Here is a 24,675-nt window from a genome sequence, read left to right on the forward strand (position 1 = left end):
TAAAAAAAAAAAACATTTTCGTATGGACAACTAATAAATACAAAATATGGAGAAATAAGAAACAATTTATGCATTTTGCATAAATCGTAGTCTCTAGTAGGTAATAACTAAAATTGTGAAAGAATAATAAACACAACGTAATCCGGCCATACATGTGGGATATAGTTTAAGCAAACAAGATTTGTAACAACTTTTAATGATAAATTGTAATGTCTCTCCAAAATACAACGTCAAACATAATAAACTTCTCCTCGCCCACTATCCATTTCCTACAACTCGGCCATCCTGAAATTCGTTCGCCTCGAACGAGTCAAGATCTTCTTGACACCAGGGCTTCATCATCTCCGCGCATGATTTGGTTGTTCTCGGACCGTCATGTGTGCCGATCTTCTTAACATCATAGCGATCATTTCCAATTTTCTTGATTACTTCATACCGACCTAAATATTTGGGCAGTATTTTGGCATTAGTCTTAAATTGGGTTCTTTTTCTTTTGATGGCAACTTGGTCTCCAGGTTTATATTCTCTTGCCATTTTACGTTTCCTATTGTAATTCTTGATGTTTTCCTCGTGGATCTTCTTAATCTGTTGTTTCGCTTCTTTGCGCAGTTCATATCTTTCTTCAATTAGAGTAACAACTTCTCTTTCAGAATTTTCAATCTTATCTTCAGAAACATCAACAGAACAAACATCTTTTTCTTCATTTTTGCAATTCAACTCGTTTGGCATTTTGTCGACAGCTTCAACCAGTCTTCTTCCCAAGTTGTCAAAATCTTCTTCAACTTTTTCGGTGCTTCCTTCTTCGCAAGCCTCCTCCACTTCCTTATCTTCAAGGTTGACCTGACTAACATCATCTTCATTTTTAGGTATATTGGAATTAATTTCTTTTGCTATTTTATCCACAGCTGCTTCTAGTTTTCTTCCTAAACTTTCTATATCTTCATTCGTGTTTCTTTTTTCTTCACCGGACCCAAATGTTTCGTCCAAATTTTGATTTTCTTCGCTCTCCACACCAACGTCATCTTCAGAGCTTGTAATTTTCAGTGCATCATTTAGATTCTCTTCAGTATCTTCAATTTTGTCTTCATCTGAAATTTTCTTCGAAACTTCACCTTCTGGTAATGCATTATTTTCCTCTGTTGTATTCTCATCTTCTGCTGCGATTCTCTTTTGTACTTTCTTTTCATCATTCAGTAAGTTTGTTTCTTTCATTTCGGTTACATTTTCAGTTACCATCACTCCTTCGGAATTCATGATTAACGTTACTTTATTCAAGATTGGTCTTCCAATTATGAGATTTATGTCATTTATGGAGATTGCTTCATCCGATACAATGTGAATTTCGGTCACAAGTTCGCAATTATCAATGTTTATTTTTGTCGAAAATTTTCCAAGTGTCTTTACCTTTCCATTTCCTAAACCAGTGAGTGTAAGTGGAGTTTCTTCAAAGCGTGGAGCACCTATTTTCAAAAAAGCACTTGCCTTAATTAAATTAACGTCACTTCCAGTATCGATTAGAGCTTCAAAATCTGTACCACAAAGTTTTACATTTTTGAAATTTCTTGAATTTACTCGATCTGTTACTTCTCTGTTGCAGATTTCATGATTTTCAGGTGGTTCTTCGTCTTGCAATGAATTTGACAAATACACTGTTGGGGATAATTTCTTTTCAATTTCGCTTTGTTTCTTCTGTTTATTATCTTCGTTGCATTCTTTTGCACGATGTCCATAATTATTACATTTAAAGCACTTTGTTCCCTTCTCTTTGAACTTGCAATCTATTGATCTATGGCCTTTTAAACCACAATTGAAACAACGAATTTGCTTGCCTTCTTCTTTTTTATATTTCATATCTTGCTTCTTCATTACTTCTTCTCTAATCTCCGGTTCTTTCTTAGTTTTAAACATCTTCATTGAATTTTCTCTCAACGATTCGAAAATTTGAAGTTTTCTTTTAAACTCTTTTAAGTTATTAGCTCCGTAGAGAATAATTTTGTTACTCGTGTCGTCGGTGATGCCATCAATAGTATATTGGATAAGTGCATTATCTTCTACATTACCTCTTGAGGCCAGTTCTTTCATAATCAAAAAATATTCCTGAACAGTTTCTTTCTTCTGAATTTTTCTTGACGATAACATCTGATGTAAATGTGCGCTATTGAGTCGAGTTGAGAATTCAGACAACAAAGCTTCTCGCAGTTGACTCCAAGTAGAGATACCACATTCACTCTGTATGTAAAGTTTAGCAAGACCTTTCAAAGATTTCTTGCCGAAAATGAATTTCTGTAATCGACTCCATCTTAACAAAACGGAAGTATCTTCAAAGTCTTGAATCCATTTTTCGACAGGATACTCGTCATTACCACTAAAAGGACGAATTGAATCTTCCACATCTCTAAAACTTAACGGAAAACATGAATTGCATTTTGCATAATTGTCATCTTCTTCTTCGTCGTTGGGTCTGCTGCTTTTGAGGTTATTTACCCTTCTTAATCTTCTTTGATTTCTCTCTTCATCTTGGTCGTCTTTGGTATTATCTTCTTTTTTCTTAGAGGTTGTGACTCTTCTTTCTTTGTTACTATTTTTCTTCTTTGAAGCTGTTACCACGTCGTATTGCTCTGCATCGTCTTCATCGTCTTTATCATCTTCGTCATCTTTATCGTCTTCATCGTCGTCATTTACTTCATTTTTCTCCAACATGCTAAGGTTCATTAAGTGGCAGCAAATTTTTCTTGATAGCTCGTCTTCGTCACCATCATTGTCGAGACAGAGAAGATTAGTAATAGAAATCAACTCTCTTACTTGCAAAGTCTCAACCACGTATTCAAGTTTAGTCTCAAATTCCTTAGTATCTTCGTCGAAATCAAATCCTTTGAATGCGCGCAGCCTTGATCTGTTTTTTCGATCACCTTCTGATTCGAAAATAAACATATGAAGGGCTTTAATCGACTTCACAGGAGCATTTTTAATATTGTCTCTGATAAAAGCAATTTCACCCAATGATGTCATTTTTTGTTTTAATTTCCTCGTAACTGTCACTTGTTTTTCACTTTTCCGTAAAATAATTAGAATTCCTCTAATTTATCACCGTTCTTCTTTCTACAATTCTCTGTTTATCTTGTTTCTATCCCGGTTGAGCCCCCAAAATTTGTGGGATATAGTTTAAGCAAACAAGATTTGTAACAACTTTTAATGATAAATTGTAATGTCTCTCCAAAATACAACGTCAAACATAATAAACTTCTCCTCGCCCACTATCCATTTCCTACATACATATAAACTATTATAGTTCAGCATATAAAATATCATTATATAGATAATGTATAGGGTACGAAAAAAATAACGAGCAGATTTATTTGATCGTTGTAAGGGCGCCCTCGGAGGATTATCTCGTTTTAATGTGGAAATGTCAATACACTTGACCGGCTTCATAATATGGAAAAATTGTCCAGGAATTGGCCCTATTTTTCAGTAAAAGTAAGATTCAGGGCCAGGAAAGATCAGATGCTGCGAAATAATGATATCCCCACCTAAGGGTTTTCTGCTCCCACCCTGTCTGCTCCGTCGCAGAATCGAGTAGCATTGCGCGAATTCTGTTTTGCTCCCCAGTCCGGATTTTACGAGCGGATCGGTAGCGTAGAGAGTACAGAAAAAGCGATTCGCGCCCCATATGACCGATATGCAGGACTTCTAACTCACCACCCTCGAACCAATTTTAACTTTTAGCAGGTGTTTTTAGTGATGGTCACGTTAGACCGTGATTAATACTGTTTCACATTGACAATTCATTCTCGCATGAACGTGACATGCTTTGTACAGGAACTCTGGATGAAGGCTCTTTCATGTAAAAAGTGATTTATTTCAAAACTATAGTGATCTAATCTCTGCACACGTACGTTGCATTCACGTTTAAACCTCAAGTTAATTCTAGCGATCTAACTTTTCCTGTGGATGTTTGTGAGCTTACAGTTTTATAGGATTATCTAACCTGCATCTAATAGGTATGTGAGTTTTGTCGTCTTAACGTCTGAAAAACCCCTTACAACAGGCATTATCTGTCGTTGACCACTAGATGTCGCTGTGTTTTTATATATTTATGTACATAAACGTACATATAAAACCGAGACTCGATCATAGAAACTGGTTTTGTATGTTCAGTGGATCTCGCTCGGATGCGATTCCAATTTCAGACAGATTTCATTATTATTTTATTTGCTAGCTTTTTACACGCATTTTCTTTTTCAGTGAAGATAGGGTTATAGCTTTCAAAGCGTCTTTTATTTATTTTTTATCTAACTTGTACCCTTCTGCATTCTTTGTCGAAAGCGTCTCGAGGAATCCCGAATTTAGCTAAGAATTCCAGATCCTATTCAGCAAAAATAAAATATTTGTCCCTAGTTAAATGCAACGTCGAAATGAAATACACAAATAAAAGCATCACTTTTGGTATTCTTATTTATTTTTAGTAGACCCAACAACTGTACTTCTACAAATATTCCAAGAAAACATTTATTGTTCGCATTTGAAATTGTTCTATTTCTGTACCGACTGCGTGAGCTTAATTCGTTTGATTAAAATCACAATTTCAACACTTGAAATTCCCTACTATTGGCAGACATGAAACCTTAATTTAATTTGTTTTTTTTTGCATTTACTATCATCGAAAAAATACTGTGTGTTAAGCGTTAGCCGTTTTTTATCCACCCAACAAAGATGAAAAAGTATCTCTGTTGGAAGTCGATATTTCAGATACTTGGGGAAAAATAAAAACTGATTGTATCAGTTTCCGATTTTAGTAAGTCTCTAAGTAATATACAACCGTGACTTGACAAAAAGTTCTTATTAATAATTTTTCCGAAATATTTTTCTTACAGTGACATTGATTGATGAATAATCAAATCTCGTAAATCTGGTTCGTCATGAAAACGTTATTACGTGGCCACAAACAATCATAATTTTATCCGCAATTACTTCATAATGAAACTTACATTCATAAAATCTTCGGAAATTTATCATTTGATACTGGCCAATGCTCGACGATTTTTAAAATTCACTGAACTTAAAAATTGTTATTTGAAGTGTGGTTTAAGTTAGGCAACAGGTAGGGTAGTTTTTCCAGTGAATGTCACAGTAAGATGATTAATGTTGGCTTGATTACTAATACAATTATTTCCAGCGATAAAATCAAGAAATGAAGCAATTTTGCTTTAGATCCTGTCGATTATATTGTATTTCACACAATCAATTTCTGTTTCGACATCAAGGTAGTAATCATGGTGGTACATTAACCGGTCATTATTCAGGTTTCGCAAATATTACGTAGAATATCACAGTGAATTACTAAAAATCCATAATAACTATTATTTTCAATTATTCAGAGCAGCTATACTAATCATAAAAAAGTAAAGCACAATATTTGTGTGTATCACGTAGGTACATATTTCCAATAAATTTTGAAAAATTCAAAACCTTTCTAATTTTGTATTTACCTGCCTTGAACAATAATAAATTATGCAAGATGGCGTCGCGAAAGCTTTTTAGAGGATACTCGATGAACTAAACGTTGTCTACATTGGAGAGTTTTTGTATTGTGATGACTGATGATATAACTTTAATTTCAGTTGAATATGATGATTTTCTCTTAGTAATTTCACCCGGAATAAAAAAAAATAAAATATGAAAGGTTACAGTTAGCAGAATGAGTGCTTTTAGAAAATTCTACACGATTATACTTTTGTCCAGTCCGTGTTTTTGCGACGCAGGATTAAGGTTGCATTTTGCACAAACGTTAAATGTAAATTCTTTTTGATCTATGCCACTGTGTTTTAGAGATGCGTAAGAGGATTAGAGCTTTTTGTTACTAAAATAATATTACTTGGATTAAAAGTGTAAAATATGAAATTATTTCAACTCTTTGTTTAACATTTTTAGATGTTGATTAGCATTTATTTACAAAACAGAATCAAACGAGCAGTGTGCCTTACTTGTTATTGATAAAATATTTTTGATCATAATAGGACCGCCATGGTAGCAGGCTCATCTTCACAACATTGCTGTCGTTGGACAGGTAACTATAATTTGTAACGAATTTATTATGTCAAAATTATTTGAACTGCGAAAATCTGTAAAATCTGTAAAATCTGTAAATAAAAAATATTTAAAGTAAATTCATTTAGTAACAAATTTAGCTTCAGTTTTTGTTTTGCTATTTCAGATCACCGTGTGATAAAGTAAAAAAGATTGTACTTATGGTTATTAATAGATGAAAAGATAAGGACAAGTTATTGAGTAATATCAATAAATGAACACGATAAGTCTCTTTTCCAAAACGGGAGATTTCTAAGATTTATCTACTTCGAAGAACAAAACAATTTTCACCACCAAAGAGAAATAGTTATAAGTAAGTCTTACAACTTGAAGACAATTGTTCCGACTTCGTTATCAGATCATTCGATATATATCTTTTTAGAAATCATGTAGGTTTTGGAAATTTATGATATGATGATATGTATAGTGAAATGTGTTGCAAACAGTTCTTATTTTTGAAAACAGTAGTTTAATAAGCCACAACAGAAAAGGTTAAAAATAATAGGTTGTAAATTTATTTACTTTTAAATTAATTTTATCAAGGGTAGAATACGTACATCTAAAACCATAGGTGTTTCTACTATTTACTACAACTGTTCACCAAAATTGACTATCTTGTTTCATAAATAGTGGAAACAATAGAAAGCAAGATTATTGTTATTGAAAATATTTTTCCACTGTGTTCGACATTATTATTTCCATCATTGTGAAACAAGAGAAGTTCACTGTAACTTTAATCAAAAGGCAGTTCTTATTAACACACAAATTTGCATTTTAATGACCTAAAAATTGCAACGTAATCTTAACATTAATGTAAATCGGAGTGCTATACAAAATGCAAATATGTGGAAGAGCGAAACTGCTACTCCATTATAAATCGCCATACAAAAAATTGTTTTAATAAAACTGCTTCTTTAAACTTTCTAAAAACTAAGCAAGCCTCAGAATTTTCTCCTTAAACACATAAAGCTTTTTGTTTACTTAAGCTCTTGGGGACTAATTCATTTTAAATAATGAAATATCTGTGTTCAAATCAATTAAATTAAATCGTCACAATTGTAAATAACATGATCAATATCACTTTTATGATCTAGATCGTTGTTTGAGTTTTGTGGGGGAAAACGTTTTACATTACAGGATCTGCCTTTGGCATTACAGTTCTATGATGTGTCGGGCCATATTCTACTCCGTAAGTAAAATGATAAACGTAAAATTCGACCAAAATGGGTCTTAGACATATTAGTATCCCTACCCTAAAAAAAGCTACCTCCATATGTTTTTCGAATTTTACACGAAGCAGTATGCTAGATACCTATACGTAATCTTGAATTATAATAAAAAGAGCATACAAATGAAGCTTTAATAGTATATTAAAGAACGAGTTTTATAAGGGTTGATTAGGTGCACGAGTCCCAGGTGTAGAAAACGACCCGTAGAGGAGTTTTCTATGGGACGAGTGTGCCGATGCCCTTATAAAACGAGTATTTTATGTTATTTTTTAGAATTTGCACCCTTGTTTTGATTTTTATACAAAAAAATTAAATTTTCAAATTCTAGGGAATTTTGTATTAATTGGTAATTCAAGGTAACTACATCTGCCACGGATGCAAAAGTAGAGTTTGAACATTAATATTGGAAGTTTTTTGGTGTAAATGACAATAATACACTGAAATATTGATAAAAATTTTCTTAGAAATCTATTAAACCACGATTGCTTTAATAGATAGCCATAAACGACTCCAAATTGAATACAATAATAGACCTATTAGAGACGCAAATTCTAAAAAAACAGTTTACGTGTACCTATGTATAAATCTCTACTACAGATAATATAATAATTAACTGACGAGGTGCAGCAGTCTGATTTTATAAGTTGTTTATATTTAAATAGAACATCGCATTTAATTATAGCTCATTACAGTATGTTATACATTCATTAGTAGTAATTGCAAATCTGCAAAGTACTAAAATGATTACATTCAGTACAACTTATTAAAATAAGCAATAAAAGGTTAGCGTTCGTGTGCTCGGACAAACATTTGTTTCAGTCTGATTAGTTATTTACTCCTTAATTTTATTAGCAAAGTTTAAAACCGTGAAATAGCTTATCGACAGAAAAACTAGTATTTTTTACCTGCAGATGTTAATGAAGTGTATTTTATTTTAATAATGTTTAAACAAAAAGAAAACATTTAGTTGATTAAAAGCAATCGTCAATATTATTAATTGGTTTGACATAACAATTACGTAAGTACAAGCAATTGAACTTAAACAAACTATAATAGCAAGTACATTATACAGTGTTATTACTAGAAATTGTGAACAATAAAAACTATAATATGAAAATATATATTAAATAATTGTTTAAGAGAATTTGTAATTAATAGTCCTCCTATGATGAAAAGTGATCTAGAAAATGTGATTTGATTAAAACACTATATTTTACCACGTAATGTGCATGTAAAATGAAATGAGTTGTTAATTTAAACAAACTCAAATTATTACGATTTAAGTGATCATTTAGCAAAGTTTTTTGTGTATCGATAAATATTAGCGAAACAACAAATGTAAATTTTAGTAACTTATAAATTGTTGCATATTTTAAACACACAATAATTATTTTGATTTATAAAATTTAATCATTATAAATTCATCACTCGTTGAAATAAATACATACCGGGTGTAGAATTGGTTTACGAGACATAGGATTTTACATGTAAAAAAAAGGAGATCCAATTATTGGCTCCCCTAATAATTTTATGGCAAAATGGTTAAAATGAAAGTTAGAGAGAATTAAAAGTACTGTCTAATTCCACTCTTTGTTTTTTTCTAACATCTTGTGGTACTGAAAGAAAAGCAAGAAAGGAGTTAAGACAAAAATACTAAAAAGCAGTACTAGCAATGAAATTTGACTTCTAAAATTATTTGTCGGGTGGTTTCACTATTATTTCATTTTCTTTTGATCTGCCCTTCAAATGAACTCTACAGGACTACAGGACGAATGAAAAGGTATCTTCCATTAAATGTTCAAACTTCTCTCCAATTCTTCGAATTGTTTCTATGGCTGAAATTGGTCAGTCTGGGAAACCTGAATCAAATGTTGCTTGGAAGTTTCTTAAAGAAGATTCTCCATAATACCATCTAAAGAAAGAAATAAAATTTCATGCCTAGTAGTACTTTTTAGGATTTTTGTGTTAACTCTTTTCTTGCCTTTTTTCAGTACCAGAAGATGTTAGAATAAAACTAATAGTGAAATTAGACAGTAATTTTGATTCTCTCTAACTTTCATTTTAACAATTTTGCCATAAAATTGTTAGGGGAGTCAATAATTGAAACTCTTTATTTTTAGATGTAAAATCCTATGTCTCGTAAATCAATTCTATACCCGGTATGTATGTAGAGTGTTCCTGTAGTAAAAAGTATCTAATGGTAGGTATAATAAATAGATGTATTTATCCCTCTCAAAAAGAAATGTAGGCCTTTATCGACATCAAATTGACAAAAATGCATCTTCTCTTCCTATCTACTTTATAGAGAAACAATAGTAGATTATTATCATTAAGAGTAGAAGTGAGTCTTTTTGTGCGAAGCCCAGAGATTGAAGACGGCAATTGGACGAAGCACAAAAAGACCTTCTGCTCTGAATGATATACCGGCTAATTCACGTCGTTCGTTAGAAACTTTCTGATTTCCCAAAATCGTACTACGGGGTGATCAAATAGGACTGTTTAAGTTGGTAACACTGAATTGTATTTTAAATCGTATAACAGGAGTAACTTTCGGTTGTTGATGGCTTGTCGTTGTTAATGCTATACCTACATCAGATATTTGTCAAATAAACCAACAAAACATATCCGGTTGCAGTGTTATAAATAACCGAATTAAAAAATTTTCTTAATTGTACTGCCAACTTAAACAGTCCTTCTTGATCACCCGGTAATATGAAAATCGGTAGCTGACTGCTCCAAGTTCAAGTAAAATGGTCCGGAAATACCGGAAATCGATAACATCTTTGTTTTTTTAAATTGAAACGGTCCATTTTGATTTCAAATTCGGATTCTAAGTTGACTTTTGAGTCCTTTTGTCAACACTTATCTATCATCGATTTTGACCTTTTTCGCAAAAAAGCGGGGTTGCAGGGCTTCATTAAAAATGTATAACTCCTGTAACATTGGAAATAAATAATTGTTTTTTTAAAATTCAATTCCTAAAGGTTTGTCCGATTTTTTGCGGCATTAGTGACATTTTTTATGTCTCATACGCCTACTGTAATTTCTCAAAGTTGATAATCAAGAAATGTCGAAAACTTCATTTCTTTGAATGGGAACTACTATTTCTGACATATAAAATTTTAAGGCCACGTCTATTTGTGGATGCCTATTTCCAGCCGTTTTGGCGTAATTTCTATTTATTGTTTTATTTGAATTTTTATTCGAATTGCAATAAATACCTGCGTCCAATCTGTAAACTGGAACGTTTGAAATAGAACTATGGACTAATTTTAGTGTCAAATAATCATTTGACGTTTGGAATTTTCAATTAGTTTGAACACAGTCCTAGTATAACCAGAATTTTATTTTCGGGAACATTTCCATTTAGTTAACAACGTAAACAAATATTGGATAAAAAAGTGTAGGGTTTGTTAGGTATATGTTCTCTTGAGGATTTGTTACCATAGATAACAATTCTTCGTAAGCATAGGTTTTTGTCAAAACAGCATGCTTTTACTTTCAGAAAAAAATGTGGAAATGTAGCTACATGTTCCAATTTTATTTAAATAGCTTGTACGGCGATCAGTAGTTATAAAAAATGTTTGATCAGTCTCAAATCTGTCCCATCAAAGCCGATAGCAAATTCTTTGTTTTTTAGCTACTTCAGCTTTTTACTTTTGTGCCTTTTTAACGCCCAGCAAAATAATGTTGTTTGTTCGCATGGAATCGTCCGTTGCCGAGTATCAGGCAAATCAGTATTGAAACGTTGATCTATATCTTTTTTAATAAACTGATATGACCCACATGTTTGTTTAAGCCTCCTCGGGGAATGGCTTTGTTTTTTTTTTCGGGGGAAAAACAACCGATACGCTGTTAATCTAATTAATTATTTGCGGATCCCACTTGCCCTGCGACATGAATATGTTAGCAGCGGCCACCATAGTGTACAAGGGATGTAAATTAGCTTTCGTTCATTTGATTTTATAGAGCTAGTCTTGTTTTCTTTTTTTTTTTAATTCCACTTTGTGATGCAAATGTCGCTACAATGTAAATAACGTTGTTTGTTGTTATTGGATGTGAACCGTCAAGTTCGCCAGTAAAACTCGAGTTCGGTTGGAATTATCGGCACTCATGCTCCGGCTGACTTGGAAATAAGTTCAGCTGTAACACAAACACAAACGGCTGTTGCAGTCGTGGCAAACGTAATTTCCTCAACTTCCTTTTAATCGAATATTTTTTAAAAAACATTCAAATTGAAATAGTATTGTGCCCCGAAACTTGGCAACTTTAATTCCTGCATCGATTCAGTCAGGCTCCAACAAATATATAAATTTAACTTTATGTAGACATAGGCGCCGAATTCAGCAATGCCCGGAGTCCGAACCCAGCACCGGATTTACATTTTATGTGGCCCCAAGCTACAAACAAGCACGAAGCATTTCTTTTCAAGAACATCTACGCCAGGTTATCAGGGTTGGGTACTTCACCAACTTACATGTTCTGATGTTGTAGTCATGCCTTTGTTTACATACTTGTCGGAAACGATTTCAGTTTACGCATGAAACAATACTTTTTTGTGATCTTTTGTTGCAAGCAGGATCTAAACATAATTTTTTTCTCAAATGGAAACTCTTCTAAGGGCCGGTTGCACCAACGCCAGTTAAAGTTAACTGTAGGTTAAAATGCTTGGTTACTTTAGTTACGTATTGTTGTAACAATGTTTTCGTATATTTTAATCTGTAGTTAAATTTAACTCACGTTGCTGCAACCGGCCCTATGTAGATTACATTTATTGATACAGGTTGCTTTAAAAATTCTAGCTAATTAGACTAAAATTCTAGCACCCTAGGCTGTCACTTATACTATAGAGTCCGACCCTGTTCCACTCTCTCATCCAACTCTCATTCCAGCCGCTTCAGTTTGATATTGAATTAAAATATTTAAAAGTTGGCTGAATTACTCGTTAGCTGGGATTATTAGAAATATCGTCGAAAGGGTTAAAAGGCCCGCTTTCTCAACCAAATAATATTTAATTATGGGCTGTAATGAATTCATAAAATATTCTCAGGACCCCACTAAATTATTTTCCAGTTTAGCACACCTGCAAGTACTCGAATTCATTTCTAAAGGTTCTTCAAATAAATGGAGAATAATGAAACAAACCGGAAAAAACCTTTTAATATTTTATCAAAAATTTCGATCACCCTTAGCAGAGCATGCATGTAGATTTAGATAGCCACAGCCGGAACAAAACATTTATTTAACCAGGAACAATTCGACCTTCACCTGATGAAATCAACATTTACTCGCCAACACTCGTATTCGCTTAATTATTATTGCTTCTAGTCTTTGTTCAACAACGCTTACTTGTTGAAGTATGAATTATTGGCTAAAAGTGAATGGACTTTCGAAACAATATAGTGAACTTTTACTACTATCAATATCACTCGCTATATGTTTTGATCGATTGATTAATGACAATACCACTACTAATTAGTGTTCTTGAATTAGTTCTTTCAAGTTTATGAAACCGATAATTTTGTTAGGAACGTGTTATGTTAAAAAAAAGGTCTATATTCTATCTCGTGATTCGGAAGTCAAGTCCCTGTCTATTGAGTTGGTCATCATGCCCCTCATAGATTTGTAAAACCAGTGCTAGACTGTGAAACAAATTTATATCTAATAATTTCAAAAAATATCTTGTCACTTAAAGTTTTGAAAAAACAATCAGCAAGTTATGAGAGAATACATAATTAAAATAATCAATAAAATAACAACAATATGATCAAACTTCGACTTGGACGTCGTGCAAAAAGTGAGCGTATAGCAAATTAAATGATGATATAAAAAAGTGCTTCCTAAAAAAATTATTATGACCTTATTATGAATGATAAATAGATCCGATTTCGATGCAGTGCCCCATTTTTTTACTTTTACTCCAAATTGGATACTATACAGTGTGTCCAAAAAGTCTGGAAACACCCAACTGAAAACGTAACGCATAATTTTTGAAAAAAAACTAAAGGCAGGTCAATTAGTGTTTTAAAAAAGATTTCTGCTGATATTTTCTTTTTGGTCTGAAAACGTTATGTTAAAAAAAATAGGTTTTTTCAGGAAATTTCTTATGTAAATTGAATTTTTTTTGACCGTCGGCTAGACAATTAAAAGATCTATTAAAACAGGTAGTAAAAATGCGACGTTGCTATTTACAAAAACTTCTGATGACATCATAACTCTTTCAAGGTCATCAAAAAGAGCAAACAGATACCATCAACAGAAAGCTTTTTGAAAACGCTAGTTCACTTGTTTTTGAGTTTTTCTCTAAAATCATTCGTTTCTATTTTATTGGGCTGTTTCCAGACTTTTTGGACACACTGTGTAGATTACTAGATTTATAGTTTGAAATTTATCAGATAACGTTACATCATATTTATTAAGACAGATTATTAAACAATTTTGTGCTTTTTTGCTTAAATGGCATAAGCATTCAAGTGAAGAATTTTTACAATAATATAAAAAAAATCATCTGTTCTCTATTGGTTTTCAGAAGTAGGACAGATGGTTTTTTTTTACAAATTTTGTTTTAGATTCCAAAAATATATTGTACTTATATTAAACAGCTATAGCCTCAACGTATTGTTATAGGTTATAGGTATTTCTCGATCTGTCACATATTGAATACCTATGGAATATGGACTGTCGCTTAAGACTACTTCATGTTTCTAGCCCTTATATGAGCTATAGAGTGTGGAAATTAAATAACGCATAAATTTTTATTTTGAAATGTAGAAAGAGCTTATATTAATAACATAATTACATGAACATTTTTGTTTTATAATACAAAAATTTCCGATAATATTGCGGAATCTGGAAAAGTGCCCCGAATGCTTGCAGCGTTTCCACGTTGAATGGCAAGGGAAATCCTCTCGAAAAGGAATTTCTTTGATTTTGAATCGCCTGATTCCGCGATAAGTCGGTTTCCGATGACATTAATGAAATCGATGGCTTCTTTGAAATTATAAAAATAGTTGAAAAATCGAACTAGAAATGTATTATCTACTCAATTCAAAGTTTGTAATAACGATGACTTCGTGAGGCAAACATTGTAAAAAAAAGAAACTAAATCGATTAACCAGAAAAAAACTCTAACAATAACATCAAACACAAAAATAAGCACAGAAATGACATTTTTTAAATTACATTTACACTGAATGTTTAAAGTGACAACCCTGTGTACCATCTAACACTACCCAAGACGATTATAAAATTCATTTCTAACATTCTGGATAGTTTAAGGTGATATCTATTAACTTAATCTCATGTTGAATTCTTTACTTTACTTTTTAAGTACGCCCATAAAAAGAAGTCTAATGGCGTTAGATCAGTTAGTTCGTTATGTTTAAAAAATCGCAGTAGGCATATGCGACTGAGCAGGTTGTTGAGTAAACACTCAGCAGATGCGGCAAACATTCAGAAATCAAACAGCGTCAATCATTTTAATTTATGTGCAACGATTTGTAAGGTACGAATTTTCGAAGGGACACCTGCAATTCGAAATTCTGGTAAAGAAAGCGCCACTGATCAAAAACAATGGCAGATAAGTAAAAACGACCTGTATAAATTTGATTAATAATTTAGCATAGAATTCAAAAATAAAATCAAACTGGGTAGGTTCCGTTTAAAAAAACATAACTTTAGTGTTTTTATAATACTGAGACACACTGTATACCTATATACCGCAATATTTTCCGAATGTGCAGTAGAAGCGTAGCTATCATCTAGAAAAAAGTAAAAGTTGATATCTTTAATAACAAACAAGTTATGGAGCTTTTTCGCAACTCTGGGACACCTGTATAACATATTGAAAATTTGATACGGTTGGAAACGAAATAAAAAGTACATATGTACTACCAAAATCAATAATATTTAGCAGTTAAATTCAACTTATTAAAGGATACACAACCACATTATATTTATAAACCAGAAAGTTGTTTGGAAAATGACAATTGCAAATTATATTTTGATCGTACAGTTTTAACTGACATTCATATTCAGCATAACAGACCAGACATTATTATTTTAAATAAACAACAAAAGCAAGCATATCTTTTAGATATAGCTGTTCCAAATTCACACAATATAACACAGACATATAATACAAAAATTAATAAATATTTAGAACTCTCCGTTGCTATGATATATCTTTGGTGTTTAGAAAAAAATTCGATTTTACCATTTATAATTTCAGCAACAGGAATAGTACCGCAATCTCTTTTTAAAAATTTAAAAATTTTGGACTTAGAGAACACATTGGTGGTTGAAATTCAAAAAGGTATATTATTATATGTACTCATGTCATATCGTGAGGAAATTCCTTAACATTAACACAGAACATAAAACACAAAAAAGTCAAAATGTGGAGGCGAGACGCCGGTAATTATGTTGATAAGCACTGCACTATTACTTGATAGTATTATCCGTAATAGTGTATGTACTCCGGCAAAATTGCCGTGCCGTCGGGTGGAGGTGGGATTATCAAAATTATAGGTTGTTATTTAAAAAAAAAGTCGTTGACGTCATAACATGAAAAAAAAGACATAAGAAACTGAAAATAGACTGAAAATATTTGCTGAAGTTAAAATCGCAATACCCCTTCCAGATTTTTTCCAAAAAAATATTATCAACGGAATGACTGAATTTATGCGTTACTTAAATTACACACTGTGTATACATAGATGTCATTTATAACATGTTTTATGATTGTCATGCGCACATTGGATATTGTACACAGAACTAATATAAAGGTGGATTCATGCAAGCTCACATTACACATTAAACACTAAACCACTAAACATGAAAAAGTTAAATCCTACGATTTCAATGCATTATTTCATGCATGACATTAGTACATTGCCCAAATTATATTAACATTAATGCATTAAGAAGTTGGTTATCTTTTATCTTTACAAGAATAAGTTAGTGTAAGATCTAATCTGCCCATGCGTAAAATGATGAAATAGTAGGTGACAAAAGAGAGAGAAAATACAGAAATTCGCGCCAGAACCTATAATCTAAGAATTTGTATGTCTCTGTGATGTTTCGCGCCTATTTCCTCTGCTTTTTCTATTGTTTGGATGCGGTTTTGAGGCCCTTTTGTTATCAACATTTTTGATTTGTAATGTGTGTACTTACGGTCTGTAAACCCTAGCACACTAACAGCTATAGTAGAAATTTCCAAGACAAAACCTAAGAATTGTAATTGTAAGAATTGTCTCTCCGTGTGGTACAATTTTAGTAATATTCGGTCCAAAAGACCTTCTAGTGTGAATTCGTACTGTTTGTTGTTAGACAAATCAATGAAATCACCATATATGACGGACACAATTTTTTTTGATTTTCTTCAAGTCCACTCCATGTAGATCTGGCATAAAGCTTGAGTTATTGAAATCCCACAACATACAAATGTGTACAAAACAGACGATGAATTGTCTGTATTAAATCCGTTGCCAAGCAATTTGACGTGGCGTGGCGTTTCAATAAATCTAGTATTACTGTCACCCTGATCGGATAACGTATCATTTTCCATTATGTGAAAGTTCAATATTGACTTATATGCATTTCTTATTGTATTACAGTTTCCAGTACTCATCCACACAAACTTTGTAATAAGAAAAAAATATGATTTATTACATGCACAATCACATATGACGTTATGGTAAGATCTAGTTAGGCGTTAATTTAAGTAATTTTTGTAACGCCATCTTTTGTTAACACCAGCGATCAATCATCGTTGTCATAAATTAAAATTAATAAGAATTAGTAGAACGCAACACAAGAAACAACACAATACATAATATAGAATTTGCACGATAAATCATCTTGTATCCTTTAAATATTTTATAATTGATTTATGAGAACGACTGTGATGTTTAGACAGCATATATTTTTTTAGTAATGCCGGACCAATAAAACAATATTTTTAGAATCAATGGTGGGTGAACAATGGAAAAATAAGATTTCTTTCAGGAATTTTAGAAATGTTTTTTTTTTCTAATGAACAACATACATTCATTGTAAAATTAAATTCGGTATTTTTACCAATGAATTGTGTTATTTAAAGATCAATAATTTACCGCTTGTAGGTATGTACTGTATTTATGTTGAACCTTTTGATTTTTGAAAATAAAATAGACATACACTTCCGTTCATGGGTCTTGAGAGATATTTTTGCAATTTTTTGGCATTGTAAATTTACTTAATATTTGTTTTCATGTTTACCCGTACTAAGTTATTAGGTAAGAATTTACAAACGAATTTTGATTATACCAGACTTATGAGAACCCACAATAAACCTTGAAAATAAAGAACAATATCTATAATGTTGATAACAGTAACATTAGAGGGAGGCATTAAGTATACTTTTACTGACTGAAATCGAATTATTTCAATTACCTGACATTGACAATGACAGTGACATCAGGTAATGATAAATCTGATTTACACAGGAAAAATGTAAGTGTATGTTTTTTCAGTGAACAGAAGTGTACATACCTATATAAAATATAAATTTTGTAAGAAAGTTTATCAAACAGGTTTTGCAGACCCCTACTGAAGCAAGAGGATCGTTTAATAAATAATTTGGTCATTCTTTTATTTGCTTATATTTAAATACATATGCATTCATAATATTCCATTTAAAATGCGAGATCACATGAATTATAAAATATACCCATCCATGTCATTTTTGTCTAATCCCTAAAACATTTCGAAGTTCGTCATGTTAGATTCTATGTTACCAACTATGTATGTATACACAATCAAACTTGTAACGAATTGAAGTTGAGAAGAAGCATAAATATGTGTAATACAAAAAACTGTTTTATTAACCTTTTTTTATAGTATCGTGCGTTCATTTAAATTTATCCTCAAAGTTGGCGTTGGAGAGTCGATTGAGAACGCACCACTCATGTAAAAACGTAAGATTTAAAGAGCCGATCCGTTATCCGTATAGTGTGTTCACAATCGAGTCTTCAACGCCAACTTTGAGGATACAATCATTTAAATGAATGCACGATACATAGGTAGTATTACGATAATTAAATTTTGGACATCATTCTTCTGTCACATAAAAAAAATTACTCTAAATTATGCTTTATTGAAATTGTCACATGAATGTTGAAATCGTTTTCAAATTTGTGTACAATTTGTTAGGATGCCACCCGTTTAAAATATTAAGTTTTTAATTTTTATTTATTTATTTTATATTTTTTACTAATTAAAACCTCGTTCTATTCCATTTGTCTGATTTTTAAAACTTCTTTAAGGTTTCCTCCGTAAACCTGACACTCACGTTTTCAAAATTGACACAACAATCAAGATTTACGTTATTAACACATAAGGGTCGTTTTAGAATGTATGACAGCACGATGACACTAGTGTCCAGAATTTACTGATCGCGACCGTACGTAAGTATTGGTGGAAAATTAATTGCGTCAAATTAAATATTTTCAGATTGTTTTTTCCAAGTTGTGTTTGCGTTCTTGCAAATATTTTGTCTTAAGCGAGATAGAACGGTTGTCTGCAAATAAAACAAGGACTATAAATTTAAATCTTGAAATGTACAAATCCTTTATTTACATTTATAGCTCTAGTTAATCTTTCTTATGATTCTAAAGGCACCGGCACTTTAAAGATTTTGACTTGAATTTGTTTCAAAGTAAGAAAGCTGATTGCTCTACTGGTACTAATTACAAGGTTAAAGGTACGGTGCGATTAATTAAAAAATAAATCGAGTCGGCGTGTTACCTATGGAAACCCATGCTATAGCATAGGCCCCAAAGCAAACTCGATTTATTTTTTAAATGATCGCTCGGTATAATTATTATAAAATGCGGTAACATATAAAATTATCAAACAATCCTTGTTTAAGACGAGATCCCTAATTTAATTTTTCCTTCATCCCTGAAAAAGATCGCTTGAAAACTATTTAAATATTTGTTAGTAGCAAGGAATTTACTGGTATAATTATTTAAATATCGTCAAATGTATTAACACAATGATTAACTGATTACCAATAAAAGGGAGTTTTTCTACATCACATTTTACGTATTGGCACTATTTGTATAGCATTAAGGGCCGGTTGCACCTACGCCAGTTAAAGTTAACTGTATGTTAAAATGCTTCGTTACTTTAGTTACCAATTGTTACAACGTTTTCGTATACATATTTTAATTTGTAGTTAAATTTAACTCACGTTGGTGCAACCGGCCCTAAGTTGATCATGATAACAAACACTTAGAGTCAGTTTACAGAAGTGAAATTAAGTTAATCGTAATCAAATGCGAGATTAATTGAAAACGTTAAATATTTAATTCTCTTTCTATAAACTAGCCCTTAGCGATGGCGAATCCGTGTTAATCTAATCTAAATCAAAAATTATTGGCGTGACAAAATAATGTCGATGTAACCATTTGTTATTCATGCCTATTGTCTAAAATCTTCATAGTAAGGTAATTTCTATTGCAATTTTTGATATAGAACCTAAGGTTATTGTTTTTGTACCTGCCATACCGGTAGTGATACCGGTTTAGTTATGTTCTCTTGGTTTTTCTAATGTAACTAAACCGTAACTAAACCGGTACCAGTACCGGTATGGCAGGTACAAAAACAACATCCATCAGAAAAACAAAGTTAAAAGTTAAAAAGTAATATGTACTTCTTAAAACAATAATAAAATAACATCGTCATGAACTACGAGTAAATATACAATTAGTGCGATTCTGTTTGAAAATATAGCAATATTGTTATTGAACAATATTGATTTTGCATAGATCCAACCAATCAACAGCTTCATATCATAGCAACTGCAACATTGTTATATAGCAATATTGGTAAATTTTAAAACAGAATCGCACCAATTGTCAATTGAAATAATTCCATTTTTCACTATCATTGTTTATATCAAGAAAAGCGAAAAATTAAATTAGATTTAGAACAATTAATGGAACATTAACGACTTTCAATACATATGCACTTTTCTTGGCTCTAATAAAAAGGTGCCAACGTTTGAATTACTCGTATGTATCGAAGCGAAAATTAAACAATTGAGAAGTGCAGCGGAAATTGCTTCTTTCCAAAACTCCGAACTCTGAACATTCAAATGTTGGCAGTGTACAATAAAGCAAAATGGTACACAACAGTATTTTTTGAAAGTATTTGAAAATTATAGTTCACGACGTCCTAAAAGTGACAGAGTGACACAATTTCAAGCTATAACATCCCTTCATTTGATTCATTCTAGAATTAATAAAGGCTCTTTAAGAGCTATACGAGGGCGGGGTGATAAATTCCGGGCCTCATATCGATACTGAGCCATTATGCTAAATATTATGAAGGCTTTGCATGATTTCATCCTTTATCAGGTTACCTTAGAAATTTCAAGTCAATGTGTTGTTTATTGCCTGGACAACAGTCCGTCAAAATAAACGCCTCAAGCAATTTCAGTAAAATGGAAAAGTTTGAAATCCGTGCGGTGATTAAATATTTTTTTTTGAAAGGCTTAACTGCAACCGATATTAAAAAGGAGCTAGATTCAACATTAGGCGACTCTTCTCCATCAAATACAACGGTTAAACGGTGGGTAGCTGAATTTAAAATGGGTCGAAAGAGCACCAATGATGAACCACGCAGCGGACGGCCGATTGAGGTGACTACGGGAGAGATGACAGAAAAAGTCCACAAAATCGTTTTGACAGACCGCAGAGTGAAAGTGAGGGAAATAGCAGAAACTGTAAGCATTTCAACGGAACGTGTGCGAAATATTTTACACGAACATTTAACAATGAAAAAGCTTTGCTCAAGATGGGTGCCGCGTTTGTTGACACCTGTTCAAAAACAATGTCGGCAGGACATTTCAACCGATTGTTTGGCACTTTATAAGAGCAATCCGACCGAATTTTTACGTCGATTTATTACTGTTGATGAGACTTGGGTCCATCATTACACTCCTGAGACCAAACAACAGTCTAAACAATGGACAGTAAAAGGGGAACCAGCTCCAAAGAAAGCAAAGACAGTTGCATCGGCTAGCAAGGTTATTTTTTGGGATGCACGTGGGATAATCTTTATTGATTACCTCCAAAAGGGAAAAACGATCACTGGGGTGTATTATGCTAACTTGTTGGAAAAGTTGAACGAAGAAATTAAGAGAAAACGGCCCCATCTAGCGAAAAAAAAAGTGCTGTTTCATCAAGACAATGCACCAGTGCACACGTCACACATTGCGATGTCCAAAATTCACCAATTAAAGTTTGAATTGCTTCGCCACCCACCATACTCACCAGACTTAGCCCCGTGCGACTTCCATCTATTCCCAAATCTGAAAAAGTGGCTCGGTGGAAAGAGATTTACGAACGATAATGAAGTTATCAATGCTGTAAATGACTATTTTGCGGACCTCGACAAATCGACCTACCAGTCTGGCATAACGGCCTTAGAGCATCGTTGGAACAAGTGTATAGAGTTAAATGGAGACTATGTTGAGAAATAAATACAAATCAACCCAAAACAATTGTGTCTTCCTGTTCAGGCCCGGAATAATTCACCCCGCCCTCGTAACTTGGTTGCAATCACTGTCACCTTCACAAAACATTAAAACTATTGTCGAATGGTAAGAATGTATTTATTTAACACGAACAATGTTTTATTACGACTTAAAAGTTCTCTCATACCTAAATAATGTATGGAAAGGCTCGATATATTTTTTTTAATTATTATTATTATTATTATTGAAGGCTAACAGGCTAGACGCCCAATTACAAGCCCTGCCAAAAAGAGAACGGGCACAAAACATAATCACAAAGCAGGAACTATTACACACAGAGCATTCTAACACCCAGGCTACAACGACCGACCACTCGTTTGAGTAGGATCACCCTGGTTCATTTGAAATGAAGGTATCACTTTACAATTGGTAGAAGTGTTGGATTTTCTCATGGGCTATGAGTTATATCTGCGCAAACGACGAATATCGGTCTCAAGTAGGCGCTACTCGTACAAACCAACCGGAAAACATCGTCATTCATTACGTTAGTTTTGTTTCTCTCTCTCCTCTATTTGTATGTATACAGAGAAAAGAGGAGAAATCTTCATAAAAAGACAAATAAATAATCCCAAAGAAAAATGTTCTATCTTTAACGGTATTCAAGAAAAGAACATTTTCATTCGACCAATCAAAGCGTTTTAAACCACCCAGGTGTATTACATTTGGGTCCATGGGAGTTGAAACTTCTTTTGAATTTTCCATTCCAAAACGCTTTAATAAATCATCAACATATTTCTTCTGACTCATAGTAACTTTGTTTTTCTTTGCGTTAAATTCAATTCCCAAACAATATTTTATCTGTTCCATATCTTTCATCTGGAAAATTTTCGCAAGATTTTCTTTCAGATTATTAATTTCTTCCATGCTGTTAGACGCTATTATTATATCATCTTCTTGTTTTTCTCATATAGATGCATTTGTCTGTGCTGAGCGGTCTTAAGTTCAACTTCTGTAGGTTCTCATCTAATTTTTTGTACCATTGACGACCTGACTGCTTCAATCCATATAATGCCTTTTTCAATAAACAAACTTTGTTTTTGAACACGACTTCTGCTCCAATTTCATTTATTCCTTCAGGTAATTCCATGTAAATTTCCTCATCGATATCCCCATTCAGGTATGCTGTTACAAAATCCAACTGATGAACTATTAAATTGTATTGTGCTGCGATGGCCATTATTAGTCTTACAGAACATAATCTTGAAACAGGTGCAAAAGTTTCTTGGAAATCTATTCCTGGCAATTGGGCATAACCTTTTGCAACTAATCTTGCTTTTCGACGAGCGATCGTACCATCGGAATTAAATTTTGTTTTCAGAACCCATTTACAGCCTATTACTTTTCGATCACTTGGGCGATCAACTATTTCCCATGTTTTATTTTTCTTTAGAGAATTAAATTCATTTTTCATCGCTTCTCTCCATTCTTCGGATTCTTGTCGTAAAAATGCTTCTTTAATTGTTTTTGGATCTTCTTCAGTAATTTCATTTGTTCTTGAACCTTCTTTCTCTGTTATTTCTTCTTCACATGCTTGTACGTATAATTTCTTAGGCCTTCCTTTCTTTCCTGTATAAAGAAATCTTGGTCTTCCAGGTTTTCGCTTTTCTCTTGTTTCTACTTCTCTTCTTTCGTTGTAATTTTCTTGCAAGTTGTCTATTTCTGTTTGATCTTCTAATTGATTCTCATTATTACTAGCTTCACGTTCTGTTTCTTCATTTTCTGGTTGATTTTCTATTGATTCATTTTCATTTTCAAGTGTTCTATAATTGTTCAAATATATTTCAACTTCTTTTTCTTTCTTCATAATATCTTCAGAAGTAAATTCTTCCTGCATCGGTTGTTCTTTTACTTCTAAATTATTTACAAATTTTACATCTCTTGTTGCATAAATTCTTTTAGAATCGGGGCACCACACTCGATACGCTCTTCTTTCTGTTGAATAACCCACGAAAATACATTTCTTACTTCTTGGATCAAATTTTCCTTTATTGGGAGTTTTATCTAACCTGTAACCTTTCGTTCCAAAAATTTGAAAGTGTTTCACGCTAAAATCCTTTCCCGTCCATAATTTGTGCGGTGTTTGTCCATTTATACTTCTAGATGGACATCTATTTCTTAAATAATTTGCTGTAGAAATTGCTTCTGCCCAAAATGAGGGCGACAATTGCGATTGTATCATCATACATCTTGCCATTTCTACTAAAGTGCGATTTCTTCGTTCTGCAACGCCATTTTGTTCTGGTGTATATGCCACCGTCATTTCATGTTTTATTCCATGTTTCTCCAAATAACTTTCAAGTTCATTACATAAATACTCAGTTCCATTTTCCGATCGAAGACATTTTATTCTTTTTCCTAGCTGATTTTCAACCATTGCCTTGTATTTAAAAAATGCACTGGCAGCTTCACTTTTCTTCTTGATAAAGTAAATTTCGCACCAACCTGACTTATCATCAATAAACGTAATAAAATATCTTGATCCACCAATCGAGTTTACTCTCATTGGTCCACATATATCGGTGTGAATTAATTCCAATAATGTTTCCTTTTTATGTGATTCATTTCTTGAAAAAGATTTTCTAGTTTGTTTTGCTTTCAAACAAATTGAACAATTTATTAAATGTTGCATTCAATATTCAAACCATAAACTTCGTTACTTCTTGCAAGTTCTTTTAATTGTTGTTCATTAATATGTCCAAATTTTTCATGCCACTCTTGTATTTTTGTTCTTGAAATGTACATACTTGCAGCTGCTGTCTCTCCCTTTTTGTCTAG

At 32.6% G+C, this 24,675-nt stretch overlaps 3 protein-coding genes across 6 annotated transcripts in view; 2 read left to right on the top strand and 1 right to left on the bottom strand.

Annotated features, from left to right (window-relative positions):
• Positions 1-258: 258 nt before the first annotated feature.
• Positions 259-3,009, bottom strand: LOC138141444 (glutamic acid-rich protein-like). The gene has a single exon (XM_069062151.1). The coding sequence runs from the start codon at positions 3,007-3,009 to the stop codon at positions 259-261; it is 2,751 nt and encodes a 916-aa protein (XP_068918252.1).
• A 666-nt stretch (positions 3,010-3,675) lies between these two features.
• Positions 3,676-24,675, top strand: part of sns (sticks and stones) — a 316,393-nt gene continuing 295,393 nt past the window's right edge. The window contains exon 1 of one of the 4 annotated variants that reach the window (XM_069042514.1): positions 3,676-4,001. The gene's annotated coding sequence lies outside the window, so the exon portion shown is untranslated. The remainder of the gene's footprint in view (positions 4,002-24,675) is intronic. The other 3 variants (XM_069042533.1, XM_069042528.1, XM_069042508.1) reach the window with 3 other exon arrangements.
• On the top strand, positions 20,665-21,910 carry LOC138139347 (histone-lysine N-methyltransferase SETMAR-like). Its single transcript, XM_069059595.1, has one exon. The coding sequence runs from the start codon at positions 20,743-20,745 to the stop codon at positions 21,844-21,846; it is 1,104 nt and encodes a 367-aa protein (XP_068915696.1). The 5' UTR covers positions 20,665-20,742; the 3' UTR covers positions 21,847-21,910.

The sequence above is a fragment of the Tenebrio molitor genome, chromosome 1 (assembly GCF_963966145.1).
Source record: "Tenebrio molitor chromosome 1, icTenMoli1.1, whole genome shotgun sequence".
In the NCBI taxonomy this organism is placed as follows: domain Eukaryota; kingdom Metazoa; phylum Arthropoda; class Insecta; order Coleoptera; family Tenebrionidae; genus Tenebrio; species Tenebrio molitor.

What these genes read in the sequence shown, in the direction of transcription:
- LOC138141444 (XM_069062151.1), bottom strand. Translation starts at nt 3,009, where the DNA reads ATGACATCATTGGGTGAAATTGCTTTTATCAGAGACAATATTAAAAAT.
- LOC138139347 (XM_069059595.1), top strand. Translation starts at nt 20,743, where the DNA reads ATGTGTTGTTTATTGCCTGGACAACAGTCCGTCAAAATAAACGCCTCA.